We start from the raw sequence: 25397 nt of genomic DNA, 5'->3' as shown, positions 1-25397 counted from the left end.
ATTCGAGACAGATTACTATCAGAGGGGGTCTGTACCAACGATAATATACCCAGTGTAAGTTCATGAAAAAAATCTTCCTATCTGTTGTGTTCGGTGCCTGGTAGCTGTAGCGAGCCTCTGCTTCCTTTGTTTTGATATCAAATGAGAGGATGGTAGTTCACAGCATTTGCATGTGGCAGGGTCAGACAATTTTTTGCATAAAGAACTTGATAAATGACTTAAAAATCCGGGTTATCCTTTACGTCTGATCCATCAGGAATTCACGAATATATATATGCAAGACTGAAACAAGGAAAATCTCTATGGGTTTATTAATAGAATCTGGTAAATCGTAATACAAAGCGATCAGTCTATGATAGCTGCTTTACTCAACCAAATTATTATCAAATAATCTCTTTAATTATGTTCAGGTTAAATCAATCCATAGCCCTGTTGCAGAGGAGTGTGGTGATACTGAACTGAAGTCTTGTTATCAGAGTGCTGCACACTACCATTTTGTTTAATGTTGGTTGCCTTTCAGGTATCATCAATAAACAGAGTTCTACGCAACCTGGCTAGCGAAAAGCAACAGATGGGTGCAGATGGGATGTATGACAAGCTAAGAATGCTGAATGGGCAGACAGGGACATGGGGCACGCGACCCGGATGGTACCCCGGTACGTCAGTGCCTGGACAGCCTACGCAAGGTAAGGCAGATCCCAGTCAGATGCGCTTCTGGGCTTTGCAAAGCTTGTCAACAAAAGGGCGCCTCTCCACACAGCCTCGTCTGAGCTCTCCGATGGCACACTAAAAGCAAAGGCGAACATGGGCGTTGATTATCTGCGCTGTGAATTTCCCCACAGAAAAATATGTCAAAGTGAGGTTCACTACATCCCTGAGGCTTGCAATGTCCCCCCAATGTATCCCTGTTGAAATTAATATTTTGCCCCTTTCCAAGAAACCTACGCAGTGTTATAGCTAAATCTCCCATTTAAATACATCAAGAACCACCCTCTTGGAGGAGTATGACAAGTTAACTCGCTGACAGACTGCGAGGTAAACATGATTGTATCATATTGCGCTTTACTGTAATTGACAAATTATGTGACTGTGAGTAGAACGCATATGGAATGATGGGGAAATAAATACAGGTGTGCAGCGCAGCTATACGGAAGCGTTGGGGCTGATTAGCTGATTGGTTTCCAGTTTGGTTCTTGAATTTTGCATTCAGAATCCTGTGCCAGCGAAATAGCAACGCAGACCTGGCTTTATGTGGGGGAGGCGCCTGAGCTATTGATTTGATCCTTTACCTTGTCCAGCAGCCTATTAATTAGAGTTTCTGCTCAACATCCAAGCTGGCTTTTTGTGTGAGTGTCTCTAAACCTAGAGAGATTGGCCACACTGTAGGTAACTATCTCTGTAGGGTTGATTATTGTCCCTCCTCAGTGGACCTGAAACACTTTTGTAAATATAGGAACCTGTTTATCCTGAAGATTAATAGGTATTTGTTGTAGGAATGACAAGGGGATAATATAAAGGATAATGGGATGGTCTGTTACATATTAAGATGGTTAATGGCTCCTTTTTGAATACAGTCTCTGTTCAGGCTCAGACCTTTCCCTAGCCGTGGTCAGTTCTTTAGAAGAGGTGTCTATCCAACAACCTGCTTTTTGTTTTCCCCCCGCAAGGAAAAAAAATCAGTAACAGTATGCGGAATATCTGGTACAAAGGATGTTTCTGTCACACGCAAGAATTTGTTATGGGAACAATTCTGTCGCTATGTAATTGCTCATTAGAGATCGTTTTGTTTCTCATTAAGGCGACATGAATAAGCGTCTAGTTGAAGGAGACAGCTGTAGAAATGTTCCACAGGAGACCTCTGGACACGATATGGCACCGCTTGCCAATTAGACATGTCAGTTTTAAGAGAAGAAAACAATCCATGAAGGACACTAGAAAGATAGAGAGCAAAGCTCTCGCCTTTTTTTTTTGTCTAATATCATCTCCTTCTTTGGAACCGGGAGAGTCCTAATGATCGCCCAGTCCCTGGCTAGCTCAGAGAACTCAGCCGAAGTAATGGGTCCCAGCACCCTGCCCGCCCATTTACCTGTGGGCTCAAACTTTCCCAGACAGCCTTTAGCGTTCCCGGTTTGTCAGGAGACGGGAAGGGCATTAGCGTAACCGGGGCTTGCCCTGGGAAGGGAAGGCTAACTAGCGTCCGAGTGCCCGTAGTCACTCCCCTAGCCTCGGGACTGCCTGGCCCTTTGCTTCTGCGGAGGGGGAATGTGGCTAAAGGAGCCAACCGTGGCCAATCTACACCTTGTCTATGGATTCTAGCTGAGCTGTGGAGTTATATGTAGAACTCTGCAGCTATATGTGCAACCTAATCTATATGCCTGTAGCTAAACCAGCTCGCTATAGCTAACTCATATGATATACGCATAGAATCTACCCTGTGTATCGACAGCTCTCTAAAATGTCTCTGTGTAACCTGTATGTACATAAGTGTCATCTGCCTTGTGTCACTATCGCTGTTTGGAGACGTCTAAGCTGATGTCTAGCCAACTCACAGACCCGGGGCCCACACCGAGTGGCATTCTCCGTGGGTTTTGACTAGTCATTGCTGGTTTCATAATTCATTTGAATTATTTAGCTGGGTGAAGGTTGGATTTGATCAGGGTGGAGCCCCCACCCAAGGCTGCGTCCCCTCCCCATAGCACCCAGTCAGGCGGAAGGGGCAGGCGTGGGGGGGGGGGCGATCTCGCTTTGGGTGCCTGTAGGTGAAATGTTTCGAGTTTAACCTCCTCAGTCTTTAGGATCTTTCTCTCCCACCCTCCTTTTTTTCCTTGTAAAATCAAATTACAGGTTGTTCAGAGCCCCGTATTGTATCAACTAAAATGAGTGTCATTTTCGTCAATAGAATTCAAAATTGTTCAGGCACTTTTTTCCTCTCTCTGGGTTTTAGAAAACGTGTTAAATGTAGAGATCAGTGCGGGATGCAAAGCTACACCCACTCCAAAGAAATGTGTCAGAGCAGCACTCCGAACAGTGAAACCTCCCCGCATCCAGACAGACTGCAGAGTCTGGGTTTGTTGCTAAATCAGAGATCACCTCCCCCAACTCTGCCCAAAGAGCCCCTGTTAGCTTCTTCCAAACACCCCCTTTGCCCAAGCCCGAAATCGGTGGGGATGGTGGGAAACAGACTCGCTGCTTTCCAAAGCGGGTGGGTTTGTTTGTAACAGGCCAGAGGCTGATGCGGCCGGGTGACGAGCGTTGCTTGCAATGGTTATATAATGCGTGTTGTGGGGCAGTTGGGATGTCTTTGTCTCATTGTGTTTGTTAGACTCTTCCCCCCCTGCGTTGGAGAATTAGTGTTGGGATTGTTGGCGTTGTGTGACATGTATTAGTGGATTTTGGCTTGTTTCTCGCATAGGCCCCCTCCCCCAAAATGTGCCGGGGTTAAAGAGACGCACTAGCCATCAGTCCGAGCTTCAGCTATGGAGAGAGAGTAAACAATAAAATCAAGCAAAACATTCCCATGCGCATCCAGCTTGGAGCACATCAGCCTTGGACCATGGAGCGAGGGAGAGGAAGGCTGGGGGCGGGCGGGGGTGTGTGTGTACAGACACTCAAAGCAATTGCATCACAAAATTAAAATGAATAAAATGGATTTCCTCTGGAATATTCATGCTGGCGCTAATGTTTTTTCCTTGCAGGGCGATGTTCCTGGGTTTTAAGAGTCCATTACTCAGAAAGCATAAGGCAAGGTTAGGTCTCAGAGGGGGACAAATATGGTCTCAATCTGATAAACGCCATGCAGCAGTGAATAAAATAATGGATACATGAGGGCTGACAGAACAAAAAGAGACATCTCTATCCGGGAGAAATTCTCCAGTGATTTAGTGGGTTTAGGGATCACGGAGACACTGTTTCTTATCTTCCCCCCTCCTTATAAGACTAAAGCCTTCTATAGGATTTAGACACTTTCTCTTTCAACAGATGCTACAATGTTTTGATCCCAGCTCTGCAGCTGAAAGGTGCCGCAATTGGTTTGCTATCTTTTTTTGCTTGTTTTCCGCCTCACTGATTAAGACACTAAGAAACTAAGGAATGATTTTATTTCCCAGAGTCTTTTTTCTTCTTCTTCCAGGAAACAAATCCTACAGCCAGCGTCAGATGGTCTAGCTATAGGATAATGGGACGCACATTCACTCGCTTTCTTACGGATTAGGTCTAGAAGGTGGAACAGCCTATTGAGAACGTTTCTAAAAAGGCCCCCTTTTAAAAGAAGACATCTTAATTGTCTGACACTTAAAAAAATCATATTTGTTATTCCATAGCGAACCTTTAGTTCGATCAACAGTGTTTTAAAAGCACAAGTTTGGGAAAAGGAAGCGAGCCAAAGCGAAACTTCCCAGGGGTTGCAAGAAAAGCTGTTTTAAGACAGTAAAAAGCCCTTCATTGAAGCTTTAGAAGGGATGGTTGGCTCCGGAAAAATAAAGATTTTTTTTCAATCATTCAATTTTTAAGTTTAAGATTGAGCAACTACAGTTTATTGTTGCAAGAGCGAGTTGCATATTCAGTGATCTGGCTGTAACCTCTCTCTTTGTACAAGGCTTGCACATGAAGGAGGCTGTGCATTAATAACTGCTGACAAATTACACGGGCACTGGTTTTTGATCACTAACCAGCTTAAATGAAACTAATGTACGATATAGCCTTTTAAACGAACAAGCCACTGCCGCCAGGGCTCGGATCGGTTCTACCACACGTAACTTCAGGTGGCTAGAAATAAACCAGAAAGAAAGGGATTGATTTAAAAAAATAGTATTTGAAGACACCCCTAGAGCTTTGTGAAAGAAACAGAGCCGGCTGTGCAGTGAAAATGCCTTTTACAAGGACGCCTTCCCTAGCGCATTCAGCGTCCAAGAAGTTAAGAATCCCCCTTGTAGCTATGAGGGTTGCAAGTTTGGTTTCTTCTTTGGTAAACAAGGGTCGGTTTAAAAGTTTGGCTAGGAAAATGCTGCTGCTCCTTAAGAAGCAGGGGGAACTAGCAGAGCAGCCGGGAAGCCTTTCTAAACCCCTCCACCTCCCCAAATAAAACCTAGGGTGTGAACACACAAGTCCTTGCTTGGGAAACACTTAAAAAGTCACCCAGCAACTTTCACTAGTAAATAAAAACAGACCCTTGTGCTCTAATATGTTAGTTGAAGCTTATCTAATCTTAGCTAAGTAGTTTTCTCTCTTTCTGGTGTTGAGTAAACAGGCTCAGTGTATAGAGATGTCCTATTCACAAGTTTAGGGGTGTTCTTTCTTTCTCCTATCCTATAGAAAGTAAAAATCCTAACTAGCATTGAGTAGCCCAGCCCAGGGGACAGTGATTAATGATAGTAGTGCATAAAGGTTAACATACTTCATTGAAAAGTCTGTTGACTGGGATCCTTGTGATACAATGTGGACCACTGCACGCCTCAAGAGAATCTTTTTGTTGTCCGCCCTGATTGTGTCCTCAAAATTCTGCCCACGAAAGTTTGCCAACCCTCCTGCCCCAAGAGTTTAATAGTTTCCCTTACTCTGCTGGCATTGTGTACTGGTGAAAAGCGGCCCTTTTCTATTCAAGTGTTGGTGGTCATCTCAATAGATCTACAAACGCCCATATGGTGACCACTGTAGATGAATCCAACTGTTTAAATGGGGAAGAAAGTTTGGGTTTTAAAACATTTCAAAGTGTTTGAAAAGATCCTACCAGATTCTGTCACAATTCGCTGAAAGCTTTGAAGGCTGTGCCTATTGTTAGCTGATTATAAATGATATTACTTTAAAGTTGATTTCCCACAATATTTAAAGGATGTAACAGGAGGGTTGCCATTTATTTTGTAGCATAACTTTTAAAGCAAATTAGTATAAGTAACCCCTGCCTCCTTTAGTCCAGCTTTCATTTAGCAACAGCAAAATGTCTTGAAAAATATGCTCTGAAAAGAGGGGGAGAGTTAATTTAGTGACAACTTCTCTGTCTTAACAGAAATGTCCATTCCTTTGCAAACCTTCCTGGGTGTCTGCAGCCACTTTGAAAGACAGCTAGACCCAGTGCACATCTTTCCATCCTACAGAAATGTGAAAACAATAAAATTTCCCCTTGTTTAATGATAGAAATTACATTAAAAGTGGTGGAAATGCCCTAATTAAAAATGTACCACTTAAATGATATGCCAAATGTTCAGCTGCAGACTAGCATATTTAGCTAGTTAGTGAACTCGCTACTATTTCTTTTAAAATTACATGTTAAATTTTTAAAAGAAATCTTACTTTTCTCTGGTGCAACACATTACAAAGAATGGACAGTCCTTTTATCTAAATATAAAATTCCATTTTCAGCAATTATAGCCTGTTCTTGGTGATGATATAATTACAGCTGTGCTCAGTAATAGGTGTCAAGGCAATGCACACTCATACAATAGTTGAATAAAACTGCAGAACAATGCAGGCACTTCTAAATTCACAACCTTTAAAATGAAATTGACTGTGCAGAATTCAAATAAAAACTGGATAAATATTTTTTTAAAAAGATTACAAGCTTGGTTTGGTTTCTTAATAGCATTTTCTACAAACCTATCAACATCTAATTGATTAGATAGGAATTACTGATTATAGATAATCTGAAATACTGAACAGCACCATTTTAAAGATAGCAATAGGTAAATAAATTCTGCAGAGAAAGGAGACTGGCATGACTTTTTAGTAAAGATTCAATATGAAGAATGATTTTCACTGGAAATGATTTTTATGCCTGTTTTATTCCAGAGTAAAAAAGGAAAATATAATTATATTACAGTGAGTTTTTGTATTTAATATTTATGCCAAGATTGGAAAATAAAATGCTATTATATACCTTATGTCATCAGTGAGCTATTACTTTGACACTTCAAGTGTGTTTAAGAAAAGATGTCAGCAAACATGGCTGACCCGGTTTATTATTGTATATTGCAACTAATAGGAAGCTGATAGTTGGGCTACATTTGTTTTAATTTTCTGTTGTGGTTGTTGCAGATGGCTGTCCACAACAGGAAGGAGGAGGTGAAAACACAAACTCCATCAGCTCTAATGGAGAAGATTCAGATGAGGCCCAGATGAGACTTCAGCTGAAAAGAAAGCTGCAGAGAAATAGGACATCCTTTACCCAAGAGCAAATTGAAGCCCTTGAGAAAGGTGAGTGACATTTTCAAACTACTAAAATAGGAGAGAAAAGCAAAATGCATCCTGGTTATGTTCATAGCTAAATGGAAGTGCGGCATTCACAGACATTATATACATAGCTAGAAAGGTACATAAAATCTGTGCTTCCCACCCTTCTTTCCCCCCCCCCATCATGCTTCAAAGGTTTATTTATAGGCATTTTTATGGCATTCATCATTGTAGTATCTGAACAGCTGTAAAAAGTTTGATTTTTAAAGAAAAATATGTCAGAGTGCATTAAGATTATCCTGGGCACAATACAATTCTATTCACAGCTCCGCACCAATCCCCTAATTACAAACATACCAACCTTCCCAAAGTCCCAGGGCACACTGTGCATGCTGGCTGAATGAGAGTTATGGAATTCCCAACTGCTGCTCACCCATCCTTGCTACAGGTCACACTGTGACATGTCCAGAGGGTTTGGCATGAGGGCCTCATGACCACAAAGATCCTGCACTGGCGGCAAACAGCTGTGTGCCAAACCACTTGCTGGTGATTGACTTACAGCTGCTTTGAGTCCCCTCTGACCAGGGTCCTGGAACCCTAACACTCCCTGAAAAATATTCACATTGAACCCAGTCCCATAAATCCTTACCCACGTGATCTGAGTGGGGATACCTGTGTGAGTATGGCACAATTATTGCCCCATTACTAGCCCACACAAATTTCAACTTCACTTTTACGTGACTGTCCTGTAGAGTATATAGAGCATGGGAAATGCTAAGAAATAACCTGACGTTTCAATTCTAGCTATGTTAAGTCATTAAAAAAAAGTCTTTAGAACTAATGTGACATTGTTTCTTTTTTTCAGAATTTGAGAGAACCCATTATCCTGATGTGTTTGCCAGGGAGAGACTAGCTGCCAAAATAGACCTACCTGAAGCAAGAATACAGGTACTCAAATTCTTGTGCCCTTAAATTTTTTTATGACTGACTTTTCAAGGTACAAGGAAGCCATTGATCCTGATCAAACATTTGTCCATCTCCAGCTTTATGAGCATAAACAACAGACGTAGGGTTGATTTATACTGAATGGATTGTTACACTCCAAGGAGGCTATAAATAAGCATGTGCCATGCCATGTAATGAATGAAGTGGGGACATGTAGGTATAATCTTGCCTATGTAATGATTTTAAAAAACCCTTTATTTTCAGGTGTGGTTTTCCAACAGGAGGGCAAAATGGAGAAGGGAAGAAAAACTGAGGAATCAGAGAAGACAAGCCAGCAACACACCCAGCCATATTCCCATCAGCAGTAGTTTCAGCACAAGTGTCTACCAACCAATCCCGCAACCTACCACACCCGGTAATCTAAGACATATATTCAGATTAAGTCAACCTTTTAGGGAACTAAAACATAATCCTCTGAATATATATAACAAATGTTATCGAAGCTTAAACTAATGTGTTCATCTCCTATTTGTCTATTTTATTATAGTTTCCTCTTTCACATCAGGTTCAATGTTGGGCAGAACAGACACTGCGCTAACAAACACATACAGTGCTCTGCCACCAATGCCTAGCTTCACAATGGCTAACAACCTGCCTATGCAAGTAAGTAATATAATAAATTGTCAGATAAGTGATGAATGGCCAGATCCTCAACTTTGTGTGCCAAAAGGTCCCTCAGAAGTCAGTGGAGCGTGGAGTGTGCCAGGAATGCAAAGACAGGCCCTCAGTACGAATTAAGGAAGAGATTTTGAAAGGCACAAAGGCCAGTTAGGTGTCCCAGCTCTCAGCGCAAGTGAATAGATGCTGAGTGTATAACACACCTGTGTGTCTTTGAAAATATTTCCCTTACAGTCCTAGCAGAAACAAAAAGGGAAGAGCAGCAATAACAATTAGTGGAGTGAGGAGAAATTTAAAAGACTAAAATTATATAGTTTGGAAAGGAGAGGAGTGGGGAGGGATATGATTAAGTTATATAAAATAATGAATGGTATTGTGTGGAGAAGGCCAATTGCACTCAAAATTAAAAGGCAATACATTGAACATGAAGAAATTAAAATACCTGTTTAAGAAAAAGATAATTAACTTGTGGGACTCCTTGCTGCAGTATTATTGAGGCAAACAACTTAGTAAATTGCTAAAAGGATTAGATTTTTACTGCTCAGGTGATATGGCTTTGGGCACATTAGGAACATCTGAGAGAGAAAGATGTGATTGGCACCTGCAATTATGCTAGCTAAGTTAAGATTCCAAGAGCTTTTGATCCTCATGCTTGAAAGCATATAGTGATCAACAGAAGGGTTAGGAAAGAATCTACTCCTCTGGGGACTCCTTTATAGTCCTTTCAGATGCAAAATATAACTTTTTAAATGGGGGGCGGAGGTGGGCATTGTAATGGTACTGGCCAGTTGTGAGGGTTTTATAGCCTTGTCTGAAGCATATAGCATTGATCAGTGTGGCAGACAGGATATTAGATTAGATGGGCAATAGAGCTGTTCCAGTGTACTAATTACTATGTTACTAATTGCTCAGAATCAACCAAAGTTTGGTGCTGCAGGCAGAATCCCTCAAACTTGTAGAACAATGAAACAGTTAAACTGTTATTTATTGATATTTGAGGCCTTTGGTGCAATTCATGTCAGTCAGAAAGTGGATGGCAAAATGTATGCCAGAGATATACGGTGGGAGTGCAGGAGACCCTCTTAAACTTTATTCCTCCTTTGGCTTGACATTTATTACAGAGGCAAAATAGTTTTAGGCAACTAGTTAGGCACCTAACTCCCTTAACCCCCTTTGAAAATCCCAGCCTAAATATTCATTGCTGAGAGATAACTGTATAATTCATAAAGGTGATGACTGAAATGAATTTGTAAGTGGATTGTGCATGGTCAGCCTTAATCAATGACAGTGTATGTTCTACCATGCATATTTTATTTACATTATATTCTTTGCAGGTAGTGTATAGATAGTGTGTATGCATGTAAGGAATATTTGCTTGTGTGGTACAAGATTTTGTTGTCATGAGTTTGGGGCCAATTTCAGTTGTTTTGAGTTGTGCCCTGCTAAATTCATGGTCCATTTTGGTCAATTTCACAGTGATAGGATTTTAAAAATAGTAAATTTCATGATTTCAGCTATATAAATCTGAAATTTCATGGTGTTGTAAATGTAGGGGTCCTGACCCAGAAAAGGTGTTGGGGGTGGGGTCGCAAGGTTATTGTAGGGATAGCGCTGCCTTCAGAGCTGGGCAGCTGGAGAGCGGTGGCTGTTGGCTGGGAGCCCAGCTCTGAAACCTGAGCCGCCACTATCAGCAATACAGAAGTAAGGGTGGCATGGTATAGTATTGCTACCCTTACTTCTGTGCTGCTGCTGGCAGGGTGCTGCCTTCAGAGCTGGGTGGCTGGCCAGCAGCCGCTGCTCTCTGGCCACCGAGCTCTAAAGGCAGCGCAGATGTAAGAGTGGCAGTACTGCAACCCCCACTAAAATAACCTTGTGATCCTCCATCCCCCCCAACTCCCTTTTGGGTCAGGACTCGCTGATTTGAGAAATGGTGGTCTCCCCCATGAAATCTGTAGAGTATAGGGTAAAGCACACAAAAGACCAGATTTCATGGGAGGAGACTAGATTTCATGGTCTGTGACGCTTTTTCATGGCTGTGAATTTGGCAAAGTCCTAATTATGAGTAATCCACTGATATGGATACCACCAAGAAATACACTGGAAAAGTGTGTGTGTGTGTGTGTGTGTGTGTGTGTGTGTGTGAGAGAGAGAGAGAGACACACACACACACACACATATATGCTGGTATATTCCAGTGAAGTTATTTCTGATTTACACCAGTGTATGTGAGAGCAGAATTGGGCCCACATGCACTCTATCTGTACATGCAAATATCATGAGGCCTATTCTCCTCTGCATAAGCAACAACAAGGCCAGCATTTCAAGCTTGGGCGCTGAATGTTAGGTATCTAAATCCATATTTAGGCACTTAGATAAAATGGCCCGATTTTCAGATATGCTGAGCAGCTTCAGCTCCTATTGACTTTAATAAGAGCTCTGACTGACCATCACCTCTGAAAAGAGACCACTCATTTGAGGTCCTAAATATGGATTTAGAAGACTAACTTTGGCTTGTTTGTGCTTATGCAAAAGAGACTAGGGCCTATGAAACGTCTGTGTGCTGGTAGATACCAGTAGATGAAATGGAGGCTTCAAATAATTTTAAATTAATAGATTTGTAACATTATTTTGTCCTTTCCTCCCCACAGCCCCCAGTACCCAGCCAGACCTCCTCCTACTCTTGCATGCTGCCCACTAGTCCGTCAGTGAATGGGCGGAGCTATGATACGTACACACCTCCTCACATGCAGACACACATGAACAGCCAGCCAATGGGCACCTCTGGAACCACTTCAACAGGTAGGTGTCCATTAATGTCTTCTATGAAGATAAATTTCCCATAGTTTGGTTTCACCAGTATTCTACCCTGTCTTTCTTTTAGACTAATATTCATTTGGTGCTAACCATCTAGCTGCCAAAAGGTCTAAACCTGTTACCATTGGCTTAAATAGCAGCAGAATTTGACCCCAAAATATAAAACCTTCCTTGGCTTTTGGGGTGTCCATTGAAATCTTATTTTAAGTTACAACTGAGAGGAGAGACAAAAACTGGATGCTTAAAGGAAGTGCCCTTCTAACGAAGGTGCAAGAGAATTTTTCTCAGGATGGCCCTGATCATGCCAAACAAGTAGGCATGTAATTAACTTTATTACTGTGTGTAGTCCCATTGACTGTAATGGGATTGCTACTCACAGTAGTAAAGTTAATCATGTGTGTAAGTGTTTGTAGAATTGGGGCCTACATTTGCAGATACGGTGGGGCAGAGTTTTAAGACATGAGGGTGTCTATCAGGCTGATCTCTTGTAGAGGCTTCAGTGTATTTATAATAAGGGGAACTAACTGAAATGAATGAACAAACCGTCTGTTGTAAACAGGAGCAAATTAGACACATTTCTGAGAATAAAAAGGCCTGATAGTGAAAACTTTTATATGTTTTAGGCCAGATTCTCAGCTGGTGTAAATAAGCTGAGAATTTGGTTTATTTTTATCTTATGAAATGAAAATTTATTGGTAATAACAATTCAATTCTATAAAAACAACAAAGAGTCCAGTGGCACCTAAAGACTAGCAGATTTATTTGGGCATAAGCTTTTGTGGGTAAAAAAGTGGGTTTTTTTACCCACAAAAGCTAATGCCCAAATAAATCTGTCTTTAAAGTGCCACCGGACTCCTCGTTGTTTTTGTGGATACAGACTAACATGGCTACCCCTCTGATACTTAATTCAATTCTATGTGTTCAGAGGACTTTTGAAACATACAAACAAATCCTAAGATTCTGCAAATTGGTAGGTTGACTTAATACTTTCCAGAATACAAGAACAACTCTTTAAAACTGTAAAGCAGACACATGTGTTGTATGTAGAAAAGCTAAAACATATATTTCACACTCATTTTTCAGGTCTTATTTCACCTGGCGTGTCAGTTCCAGTTCAAGTTCCTGGCAGTGAACCTGATATGTCTCAATACTGGCCAAGATTACAGTAAAACATGTGTTAATTCCGTAAATGACTATATGGACAACAGTTGGATGTTCAGCAGTATTTTATAAAGGAAGAATGGCTTCTGTACTGCAACTGTGCCCTATTCTGTAACACATGGAAAAGACTTTAACATGGACCTTTGTACACTGAAGGCATTATATCAGTTGGAACAAATCTTCATTTTGGTATCCAAACTTTTATTCATTTTGGTGTATTATTTGTAAATGGGCATTTGTATGTTATAATGAAAAAAAAAAGAACAATGTAGACTGGATGGATGTTTGATCTGTGTTGGTCATGAAGTTGTTTAAAAAAAAAGAAAAGAGGAAGCCATGATCAACAAGCTTTGCCACGAATTTAAGAGTTTTATCAAGATATATCGAATACTTCTACCAATCTGTTTATAGATTATGGACTGATGTTCCAAGTTTGTATCATTCCATTGCATATAATTAAACCTGGAACAATACGCACTAGATTTATGTAAGAAAAATATCTGTTGGTATTTCCAAAGGTTGTTAACAGATGAAGCTTATGTGCAAACAAGGGGTAAAAGAGAACTTCAATGAAGAAAAGAGTTTGATAGATAAAAGGTAGATTGTGTCTTCGATATAATCCAATTTGTTTTATGTCAAAATGTAAGTATTTGTCTTCCCTAGAAATCTCCCAGAATGATTTCTATAATAAAGTTAATTTCATTTATATTTGACAAGAATATTCTATAGATGTTTTATACACATTTTCATGCATCATACATTTCTTTTTTGGTCGGCAAAAGTTAATTGTTCTTAGATATAGTTGTACTATTGTTCACGGTCCAATCATTTTTGTGCATCTAGAATTCATTCCTAACCAATTAAAAGTGCTTGCAAGAGTTTTAAACTTAAGTGTTTTGAAGTTGTTCACAACTACATATCAAAATTAACCATTGTTGATTGTAAAAACCATGCCAAAGCCTTTGTATTTCCTTTATTATACTATTTTCTTTTTAACCTTATAGTGTGGTGTTGCAAATTTTGTTACCCTATTAGGTTAACATTATATATTGACTGAGTGTTAGTTTGAATTTATTTTCAATTTTCAATATTGGAGGTCCTCAAAAAAATAACTTTATAGATGTTATGACTCAAGCATGCTGTACTTTGGGTTGAAAAGATTATAAATTCATCTAAAGTCAGATCTATATAAAAGTCATCTTATATAACAGTATTTTGGAAAGAGGAAAACGTTTTCCAATCTTCATAGAGATTTATAATTAAGTGCTAAATGAACTCAATAATATAGCAGAATTTTCAATGGGGATTGTGCTTTGATTTATGCTGGTCAGGACAGTATTTTGGCATATGTATATATATATATATGTTCTTGACTATAAACAATTATTTCATTTAGGATGTTTTTAAAAAGCAGCTGTGTTTGTAACAAAAGCAAAGTTCTTTTGGAAAGCTAATACCAGCCCTTTATACCTCCACACAGTATAATCTTTATGTAATTTTTCCACTGAACCTATAACCTGGTTAATATCTCAACATGCTTTATGTGAGGGTTGCTAATGTGGATGTGGGTGGAGAGCAGCATGTCAAGAAATCATGAGAGAAGACAAATCAACAGGCAATGCAATGCAAACTGTGATGGCTAGCGAAAGCTAAAAGCCTTTAGTTATTGGCAGCTAAATCTAAACATTCCCACATCTATGAAATTGCTTCATTGTAGTCCAGTTGTTACTTGCAATGCTGCAATGAAGAACAGATCTGATGCTTAAAAAAACCCCACCCCCAATTCACAGCGAGTTTTGAGCCTGTTATATTTTGTGGGCTGTGCAATCCAGCACATAAGTAGATACAGAAAACACTTTGCTGTAAACTTAAACTAACATAAATTGTGGTGCTGTGTGAATCACTACACCAGTGCCGGGATTAAAGGCATCTAAACACACACTCCTTTAGGACAATGATATGTTCCATTCAAAGCACAAGGTGATTTTTAATAAAAGAAAATAAAAAACCTGACAGGAGCAGAAATGTATGAAAGCTAAACAACTTTAGATTAAATCTTCCTTTTTTTTAACTGATATTTGTCTATTACAGTTACTAGTTGTAATTGCACAGAAATTACCAGCTATAAAATATTGATTTAAAAGGGAGATTTTTCATTTAAAAATTCTATCATTTATACATTTCTGATGGCTACAGTTATTTTTATATATGGACAGCTACATACAAAATACAGAATAAAGTGAACCTTTGCATATAACAATATACATAGTTTGTGTGTGTGTGTGTGTGTGTGTCTACACACACACACACACACACACACACACACACACACACGAGTATCTTGCGTAGTAGGCCTAAATCAGATTACTAGGACTATAAATGCTAGCTCCAGCACCTGTAATTAATTGTGCATGAGATTTATTATGGGAGGTCAAATGAAGACTTTGTGGAGTCCCCTTTCAAAAGCCAACCTGCATGTATATGGTGTGTTTAATATTAGCTAGCCACACAGATTTGTGTGTGTATTGTGTAATATATGCAAACACATGCTCTCTCACACACATATATACATTCTAGATGAAAGCCCGTACTTTGTAAACTGTAAAAAAGCTGAAAATGGCTGAGAACTTAAAAAGTGGATGGTAATAGATTGCAAAGGCCAGTGATGATTGAACCTGGTAATATTTTAAACAAAAAAAGCATGCTCAACCATGCTTGTAGCTGTTGCCATTGCATTACCATTGGCTCACCAGGCATTCTAGGCTTCAGAGTAACAACCCCGGAATTGCTCTCTCTCTCTCTATACATAATATGAGAGTTGGAGACATAGGGGGAACTGACTGCCATTTTTGTAGTTCCAAATGCCAGCACATGTATATCTCACTATCACATATTGTCTAATTCTCTTCTCACACAGGTTTTTGCATTAGTGTGTAGCACCACTGGCAATACTCCTGATAGATGCAAGTATGAGCTCAGCTTTATGTCCTATATATGCTGTAAAACTATCTGTGTCTATTAATATACAGGGCCAGCTGTAGGCACCAGCATTCCAAGCATGTGCTTGGGATGGCACTTTTCAAGGGGCAGCATTCCTTTTTTTGCTGTGGCAACGGCACTCCACCCCTTTTTTTGCTTGGGGCAGCAAAAAACCTGGAGCCTGCCCTGTTAATATAATGTCACCATGGAAGTAGAAACTGAACTGTAATGTGTTCTATATGGACAGCGCGTGCGCGCGTGCACACACTCACTCTCTCTCTCTCTCTGAATGTGGCACTTATTGGAGTGAGAGTTTGGTTAACTATAGCAAGGAGGCAACATTTCTGGCTCACTGGCTGGCTTTCCTGTCCCTGTAGATGGGGTGGGGGGGCACTGGGGAAAGTCCCTGGCTACAGCACATTAGGGAGAAGTTAGGACAGTTGGTCCCTGAGCACTGCTTGCCTGGAAGGGCTCCTACGCTCTGTGCCAGGAGGCACTATGAGTTATAGCGTTGCTGTGGAGTGCACTGGAGGACATGTGTCTAGAGTCCTGTCAAGACCCTCTTCCCTAGGGTGGATGGGGGAGTGAATACAACCTCTCAGAATGTGTGAGCACTAATGCCAGTTTCCTGGTTGCTTGCTCAAGGGCAGGCAAGACCTCAAAGCAACCCAAGTATCTAACTGGGCACAGAAAGCTTTCCCAATATTTCAGAGAGAGAGAGTGACAGACAGTGAGCGAGAATGTGAGAACTATGTGCTTCTTTACCAGGAACCAATAGGAAAAAGGAACTGACAAGTAGTGCATAAATTAAAATCTTCGTGTGCTCTGAAGAGCATCTAATGATCATTTTCATTATCCTTAATGAATCCAAAATTTCACTTTACCCTTCTACAGATGTATTATCCAAGAAGATTGAAATCTAATATATAGCAGCACTCAGTGTCACTCAGATATTTGTTAGCCTGATCCAGTTCCCATTGAAATGACTGGGAGTTTAGCCATTGATTCTAATAGGAGTATATCTTTTCTGTGCATTGGCTTAACCTCCCCCCATATTTTGTAAAGCCACCTTACACTTCATTTATCAGACCACCCGGACAGCTCCCATGCCATTTCCCAGTTACAGGCTCAACGGGAATCCGCATATGAACACTGGCTTATTAATACTGTATTTTGTATTTCAAATATTCTGTACTAGCTACGATGTTGAAATCTACAAGTGATAAGCACAATAACCAAACCATTTTAATAACTAGGGTATATCTTTCAGGTCAGTGCCCTTTACAGACTATATACATAAGGGAATCACGTCTGAAGCACACTGCTGAGCTGCTGCTTTTAATTGTTTCTAAAAGGGGCACGAGTCAAATGGCACCTATTTAATTGAGCCAGGCAGAGTCACGTTGCAATCCGGACTGTAAAACCCACGGTGGAGGTGCAGGTTGGGAAGGGAATTCCGCCATTATTTTTTAACCATAATTTATTTACTTACAGGTAGAAGGTGAGCAAAATAATGCTGGATGATTTTGGATTGGTTTAATCCAATCAGTGTGACATGAAGTACATTTTTCAGGAGGCAGAACTGTATTGTTGCAACTAACTGACTAGGACTAATAAAGAACTCGGTTAGGTCTTATATCTATGCCCTTTGCTAGTATCAGAGCTCTTGGGATATTTTATTCTGATTGATTTATCATACATTATTATAATTGAATAAAATGTACTATTTAACTTTCTCTAACAGCCACAAGCCTAGCTTTATTTTAAAGCTAAACTTCTCTCTGCGTTTTCATGGTAGTATAAAATTCAATGGAAACACTTAAAAATGCCTTATTTATTTTGCCAGTTCACTTCCACTTGCCCTTAACACCAACAGGAGTCAAGTACTGCTCCAAGTGCAGCTAAAGAGGCACTTCTGCTCCATCTCCAGCCGTGTTAGTGCTAATTCAGGCACACAAGGTCATAGCACCGCCTTTCACTTATCCCTTTCTTAAAAAGAAAACTGCATTTTGCTCAGCCAGGCAATCTGGAAAGAAAGGTTTTCATGACAATTGGCATTTCTGAGACTTCTCCTGGTGATGGCCCTTTTTCCAGAAAAGTGGCCTGGCAGGAAGGGATGTTACGTACCTTGTGAGTTTCAGATTGCTGGGCCAAAGGAAGTGGACAGAGTGCTTTTAAAGGACTCCTCATCAACAAGCAACCTGCTTGGTTAACGAACAGAAGCCTGCAAACCTAATTCAGTAGCTATGGTTTTTAATCACAAATATATGACCTCCATGGTGGGGATTTTTCTTAATGAAGTGGACGTCAACTCATGGCTCACGTGGGCAGGTGTGCTATGAGGTTATAATATGAGGTAGTAGAGTAGGAAAGCACAGCAGAATTGCTCCAACCTGATTGTTTAATTGAACTACTTTTTCCCAATTAATTTTATTTCCTTGAACTTTCAAGGTTGTTTTTTTTTCTTGTTGTCCATTTGTTTATTTCTATTACAGAAATTCCCAGAGACCCACTCAGGACTGGACCCCCATTGTACTAGGCACTGCTCAAACACATATGGAGAAACAGACCTTGCCAGAAGAATTTACAGTCTAAGACCTTCATTCAGCCTGATCCATGTGGGTAGATCCCTGCATCTGTCAGGAGCTCCATTGACTTCAATAGGACTTGACACAGGTGTCTGGGCCCACACACACACATTTCAAAATTGGGACCTAAATTTTGTGGATTTGTTTTTCATTTAGAAGTGTAGGTATCTTGTTCCTGTAGGAAAGATGCTAGAGTTTAGCTTCGAGTTTCTTACTCACTTGAGTATTAGCAGGAAAGTCACCTGGCTCACACAAAGGCAGCTCACATAGTTTTGGCTAGTGTACATGGGTCCTAGTGCGAAGCCCAGACACCCCACTCACTGGACTCAGAAGCTGCATTGCGGCTGGGTCAAGTACTGAACAGAGGTTTTGTGAGAGCCCCAGCAAAGGTTTGTTTTTTCAGGTGCCTGGCAGGAACTGTAGCTTGCATTAAATCCCCCAGCAGAGGTTGCAATTGCTTCCAGGCACCCAACAGGCTTCGCGTAAGTTCTAGCAGTTAAAAATTGTAAGGGTTATGAACTGTTGTTTTTCCTCCCTTGGGACATGTGAGCTCTGCCAGCTACACCAGCGGAGTTTGCAAATTCCTTGACTCCTGACAACTTCTCTCATGCAACTTACAGGCTCCCTCGCTTGTCCTGTGTTGAAGCTGAAAAGTTCTGTGAACATATTTAATGATATCTCACAGAAGTAAAACACATGGAAAAATTAAAGGGATCTGGTTAGCACAGAAACCAAATACTGCAAACAAATTTATTTGTGCATGTTACAATTAATACCGCGCTTCTAACAAGTGAACACTTTAAAAATCACTCTTTGTCAGGCTTTGTGCTAAATGTTTACTTTTTTGCTTTCCTCTCTGCTTGGACAATTAAAATCAGTGAAACCTGCTTCAGAGTTGTAATTCTGCAATGTTTGTGTTTCAAAAACTGCAGAGGAATGTTGGTGTGTTTTTAAAATCCCTTTTTTTCAGAATTTGTTTTACATTTTGGAAACTGTCCTGTTTCAGGTTTTAGAAAAGCATGTCCATGTTTAAATTTGGGCTGAATTTAACTTGACAACATTCCATTAAATAATGTAGGGCCAAATTTGGCAGTCATTGCTTGAGCAAATCTCCTATTGGGCCAGATTTTTCTCTCTTATATTGGTTTTACACCAGACTAACTCAATTATTCCTGAGTTACAGCAGTGTAAGTAAGGCAAGATACAGGATCAATGCCTTCAATGGATGTTTTGTTTGAGCAAGGATTGCAGAGTAGCCCATTAAAATAGGGGCCCTGATCTCATAGCAGGATCTGCTAGCATTACACCTGTGCATTGATTGAAATGGGCATAAGGGTCATCTTTAGCATATGCTAAAGAAAGTTCAGGGCCAAGAACTACAGAAATGTAAAGCAAAGCCAAAGAGCTCAATCTCATTGAGGTCAAATATCTAAAACAACCTTGAAGCTTTTTGGCCACTCTGTTTTTAAATTTAAAAAGCTCCTTGTTTCCCTAAATCTCATAATTCAACACCAGCTTGTTTGATTAATCTCAGACTTACTCTCTCCTGGTCTAAGACTAAGCCTATGAAACTTCAAGCAATACAAAGCCTTAAGGCTGGCTTACTCTGGTTTTGCTCCATGGTAACAGACCAGTTTTCAATACAGGAATGATCAGGATATTTATAATTTATACCTTTGCAGTTTTCCCAAGGATGTGTTTGGAATAACTGTTATTTTAAATTAAATTTTAAGGTATAATCTTGTTGGTTTGTGTGTTATCACATGTATCAAATCTGAAGTAGTTTAATGCCCATTTTCCGGTGATAATAGCTATTGTTACATAAAATTGAATGAAGCTATATCTTCAAAGTTGCTTTACAAATTTATTTACAAGTACATTTAAAAAAAAGCTATAGTTTAATCTATCATCATATTCTCCTCACATTCCAAATACGTATATTTTGATAGCTTCAACACAACATAAATGATATAAAGAATCCTTATTTGACATATTAAAGAGTCAACACTTTACATTTCATTACTGCTTTCTTCACTGTTTGTCATAATTGTGTAAAGATCTGGTGGTAAATTTGAATTGGGAATGCATTCAGCAGAGAGACTCTATTGTCTCTATGCTGATATGTTATATACCTAATATCAGCCTCAATGCAAGAAGTACGGTGGCTTCAGCTTGGAGCCCACTGAAGAGTAAGTGGCTCAACTTTTTATTTTTCCTAAAAATAACCTGAAAACCAAAACACTAAACTCTACAATCCATAACAGTTGTCCAGGAAAGGAAAATACCTTTCCTGGACAACTAAACCAAAGTGTGAATCACTTTCATTCTCATAAAGACGTCCCAGCCAAATCAATGCTAAGGATCAAGAGGAGGTGTGCATAGTGGAGTCAGCAATGAATTATGGCAGTCTGTGAAGAAACAGAGTCCTTCAGGTCAAGAACATGATATACCTCTTGTAGTAAAAATATTTATCGGCAAATAAAGAGTGGCAAATAAAGTGGAATGTTTGTATACAGGGTTTGCAGGGTCATATACTAGACACATAAAAGCGTGTATGGAGAAATTTCATGGAGAGTTTAATGTTATGGCTAAATATTTATATCCATTACTGCAAACCAAAAATGAGAGATAAGAAGTCTATTTGTGGATCCAATGGAATGCCACATCATACACACTATCAAATAGTAACATTGTTTTACTGGGTAAGCCAAGTCACTGACATGTATTATTGTAACCAATACAATATTTTGGAAGAAAAGAGAGGAGAAATTTTGCTACATGTTTTTGCCTTAGGTGAACACTATACATATGTATACTGTAAAACTTATTTCACACAGCATGTTCAGTGAATCAGAAAAACAAACGAAAAACCATTTTAATCTAGATTTGCAGGCAAATTTCCCTTTTACTTTTATTATTCCAAATACTTTTTTAGTTTCTATGCTAACCTATTTTAGAATTCAAAATTGATGTCATAAATATTACATTTATATATACATACAGTATTTATCATCTATTTTCAAGTCATACGTTAACTAGAAATTGGCTGTGAATTTTAGTGACATTTTCTGCCTGTGTGTTGTCAATGACCTATTAAGTATATTCACAAGCCATTTATATACCCGATGACTTCACATTTCAGATGGCTATATCATATGTTTTCTGTTACAATACTTATTTATGTAAAAAATTCATAATTGAATATGTAATGTTAATTTTGTTTAAATTATTAGAATTCAAATATTTAAACTAATTAATACTTTCTAAAGGCACAACTAAGCATTTGATGAGAATTTCTGCTTAATGTTACATATAATGCAAAAGGACAAATGATGTTTTTGAAATCAATGGTGATTTAAGTATATTGGTATAAAATGTAGGTGTCTTTTAGCTTTACGAAACTGACAGATCCATTCTGAAACTTTGATTAAAAAGGATTTGTGTTTTTAGAAATAAAAAAATAAAATGGGCCTATCTTAAAAAAAAAAAAAAAGCAAGAGAAAAGAAATCCTGATTGCTACCACAAATGAAATAGCTGATGACAAAATAGTAGTCTTTTTGATTTTGATCACAAAAAATAAACTGGTAGTGACAGGATATGATGGATAGATTTGACATCCTGGCAAATCACTGTCATTGATTCAATTATTCTAATTCAGAATAAAAGCTGTATACAGTATGTGTTTATGCTACAGTGGAGTTTTTTAAGTGATTGACATTCATCATATTAGTTAGACAGTTTTAAAAGCTGTGTCTTTGTTTTACACACAGTGTTGTCAAGAACAAATAAAGTAAAACCTGGATTGTATAAGAAAAGCAAACCGTTTAATCAACTTTTCAGTTGGAACCTCATCAAAATACATTAACATTATTATATTGTATTAAAATGTTATTTGGAAAGTCAATTTCACTCTAGCCATATTATATCCAATTATAGAGATTGTTTTGTATTATTTTTTATGAAGCAGACTTCCATTTTGAAAGGGGGTATATTGGCCTCCATGGAACTTTCAAACCAGATTTTAGATTACCTTATGTTTTCAAAATTCAATTTAATTTACAGATCAGAACTGCCTAGTATACCAGATACAAAGTAATATATAGGAGATGTTTAAAAATATATTTAATAGTTTTCCATTTGGATATATGTACACACATGCACACAAAATATTAATAAGTTCACAAATAGTGTACATGATGGTATGGAAACCTGAATTAGTTTTATTTTCTGTTCTGTTTTAGACCATCATTCTGTGATACTCTTCCCCAAGCTCCAGTGCACTCTTCTGGTTTTCTAGCATTAATGTAGCTGTCAGTTTGAATTTCAATCTTGAATTATGTCTGTTGACATAATTTCATAGTGCTGACTTCAATTGTTTAGGATTACTGTTTTGAACTACACAAGGAAATCAATTCTTTTTTCAATGTTTAGTAAATTCCACTCAAGTGCATTTTAATACATTTATTAACCCATAAGGCAAACTAATTATCTATAATATATTCTTATTATGGAAAAATTCTTTCTTTATCAATTTAATTATTGACACAGTAGAACACACATGAAATAATACAATACATTTTTAAATGTATTGTTTATGTACTCTGTAAAATAATGTCATATCTACTTTTGATTTTGACAATAATGATATTTTCAGATGTACAAAATTATTTTTTCAAACAATAATAATTGTTAATTTTGGCTTTAAAATAAAATGTGATAATGAATTCCTTAATCTCATTTACTAATGTTCACAGTACTGTCTAATTTATATTTTACATTTATAATCAATGTTTAATACAATCATGTTAAACAGACACATTTAACTTGTGAAAAACAACACATTTGGTATTGTTTTGTAAAGCATCTTGAACTTTAAAAATAAAAATAATTTTGATTTTTTTATGAGAAGAACAAAATACTGTACATTTCCAGAATAGCAGTGCAATGCAGCATTTTTTTTTAATGTAACATAACCAGTGTTGCAGATGTTCTGTAAAAAAGCAAACAAACAACAAATGTCTTCAAAGAAACCAGGATGAGAAAACGAGGCACCATTTTACAATGTGTATTTTTAAGGATTGCTGGGTCAAATCATTAAGAAAAATATTTTCATAAGTCATTAACAGTCATAATTAGAGTGTCATATAAATCTGAGTGAACTGCTAAGTAGAAATCACTAGAAGTCCAGGTGCTTCTTGCCTATGGCCATAGCACCACATCCTGAGCTCAGCAGTTTGGTGGATTCTGCCAGATCCTGTTTGCTTGAGCGGCTCACTGTGTCTGACAAGTCTGGAGGCAAATGCAGTCGCTATGGCAGGAGATTTTCAGGAGAGAGTGGGGGAGAGAAAGAGAAAGAGAGAACAGAACAATTGTAATTAAATTTGCTTTAGATAGCATATTTCAAAATGCATTCCTATTCTCTGCTGAGCAATATTTACTCTTACATATCCAATACTTGTTACAACCATTTTTCAAACTGGTATCCAGATAGATATGTTTCAAATGATATCTTTGCAAAACATTGGTTGGTTGGTTGGGTTTTTTTGCAAACTGGATTAGATTTTCCTCATAAACATTATTAAAGTGAAAATCCAAGTTTATAAAATTTATCTAACTATATAACTGTGAGCCTGATCCATCATTCCTTAAAGTAAATGGCAATTTTGCTTCAGTATTAACAGCAAGATTGAGCCCTGTAATTGATATCTCTTTACAATACAAATATTACTATATTTATTCTCTCAAACATTCTACATGAACAAATTATGTACTGTTATCAACTTTAAAGGCAATAAGCAATATATCATTGATGACGGACATAGATGTCACACTGATTATAACATAACACGAGAAGTTAAAGGCTTGTCTATCTACTTACTCTGTTGCCAAACCTTAATAATAATACTTTGTATTTCTATGGCATATTCCATCTGTGGTTCTTATAGATTTATTCACTAATGTGAGGTAGTACACACTTCATGGGTGGCAGGTGAATGAGCCGTTGCGGGAAGCTAGGCCCTGGCCTCTATCCCCCGCCCAAGGCCCTGCTCCTCCCCCTCTCTTTCCACTCCTGCTCCCTTGCCAGAGCCCAGAACCCCCCACTCCCGGCTCCCTGCATGCCCCCAGCCTCAGCGCCAGCACGCCGGGTGGGCGGCACAGCCAGAGCACTCTCAGCCCCAGCCCTGGAGTACCAGGCAGGCAGTGCAGCCAGAGCATCCCTAACCCCAGCGCTGGATGGGAAGCGTGGTCCCTGTTCCCCCAACCCCAGGTGGGTGGGTGGGCCAGCATGGCCCCAACCCCTGTGAGCACCAGCCCCAGTCTGCCTGCTGCAGCTTCTCCGCCATGGAAGAGCTGGAAAGGAACTGGGAGCAAGCAGGAGGGGGCCTGAGGGTGGAGCATGGGCGGGGCCATGCCAGGCTGTTTGGGGAGGCACAACCTTCTCCAGTCCTACTGCCCATGATGCACTGTTAAATCCACTTTACAGATGAGGAAACTAAGGTAGAGAGATTACATGGTTTGTCCACAGTCACACAATTCTTGTTCAAGAAACCAGGCACTATTTGTTCTCTCTTTCCCTAATTATGTTAAATAAAAATGTTTTAACTCTAGTTCAGAGTTCTTTGAAATAGGATGTATGTGCTAGCTCTGACATTATTACTTAATGTTTGGAAAGCAAGGTGCAATCTAAAACAATGCTGTAGTTTTTCTGCCTATTTTGTGAATTACTGGCTCACTTTGCGGATGATAGTGAACTAGTGAAACAGGTCATAGCCATTCAGAAGAGAGATAACAGAATAACTTTTACATACATAGGGAAGTGATTTGTAAAATTGGCCTTATGAAAGGAGAAAATCCAATAGCAGGCAAAGGCTGACCTGTGTGATTATCCTGTTTAAAATGTCCAGTTCTCACAACAGCAGGATAGCAATGAGAGAGGTCGGTGGATTTTGTCAGACACCAGGGATTTATGTACATTCATATTCACTGTTTTTCAGAGCTATGTTTTTCTTACATTTAAGTTGTAAGCTTTTAAATATATACATTTTCCCTTTATTCTGTACCTTCTTGAG

At 39.0% G+C, this 25397-nt stretch overlaps 2 protein-coding genes across 24 annotated transcripts in view; one reads left to right on the top strand and one right to left on the bottom strand.

Moving 5' to 3' along the window:
• The window catches only part of PAX6 (paired box 6), a 31333-nt gene extending 17781 nt beyond the window's left edge, over positions 1 to 13552 (top strand). For 9 of the 22 annotated variants that reach the window (XM_045017130.1, XM_045017132.1, XM_045017133.1 and 6 more), the window contains 8 exons: positions 1 to 54; positions 521 to 686; positions 7027 to 7185; positions 8027 to 8109; positions 8371 to 8521; positions 8654 to 8769; positions 11433 to 11583; positions 12682 to 13550. The exon at positions 1 to 54 is cut by the window's left edge and continues 162 nt beyond it. In XM_045017130.1, coding sequence (XP_044873065.1) covers positions 1 to 54; positions 521 to 686; positions 7027 to 7185; positions 8027 to 8109; positions 8371 to 8521; positions 8654 to 8769; positions 11433 to 11583; positions 12682 to 12767 — 966 coding nt within the window. In that variant the 3' untranslated portion in view covers positions 12768 to 13550. Of the gene's footprint in view, positions 55 to 520; positions 687 to 1218; positions 1387 to 7026; positions 7186 to 8026; positions 8110 to 8370; positions 8522 to 8653; positions 8770 to 11432; positions 11584 to 12681 lie in introns of those variants that run through there. The other 13 variants (XM_045017146.1, XM_045017141.1, XM_045017139.1 and 10 more) reach the window with 10 other exon arrangements.
• Positions 13553 to 19088: 5536 nt separating this feature from the next.
• ELP4 (elongator acetyltransferase complex subunit 4) overlaps positions 19089 to 25397 on the bottom strand; it is a 293928-nt gene continuing 287619 nt past the window's right edge. The window contains exon 10 of one of the 2 annotated variants that reach the window (XM_045016036.1): positions 19089 to 23635. In XM_045016036.1, the coding sequence (XP_044871971.1) occupies positions 23504 to 23635 (132 nt within the window). In that variant the 3' untranslated portion in view covers positions 19089 to 23503. The remainder of the gene's footprint in view (positions 23636 to 25397) is intronic. The other variant, XM_045016038.1, reaches the window with a different exon arrangement.

The sequence above is a fragment of the Mauremys mutica genome, chromosome 4 (genome assembly GCF_020497125.1).
Source record: "Mauremys mutica isolate MM-2020 ecotype Southern chromosome 4, ASM2049712v1, whole genome shotgun sequence".
Taxonomy (NCBI): domain Eukaryota; kingdom Metazoa; phylum Chordata; order Testudines; family Geoemydidae; genus Mauremys; species Mauremys mutica.
This window is presented reverse-complemented; position numbering and strand designations above follow the sequence as displayed.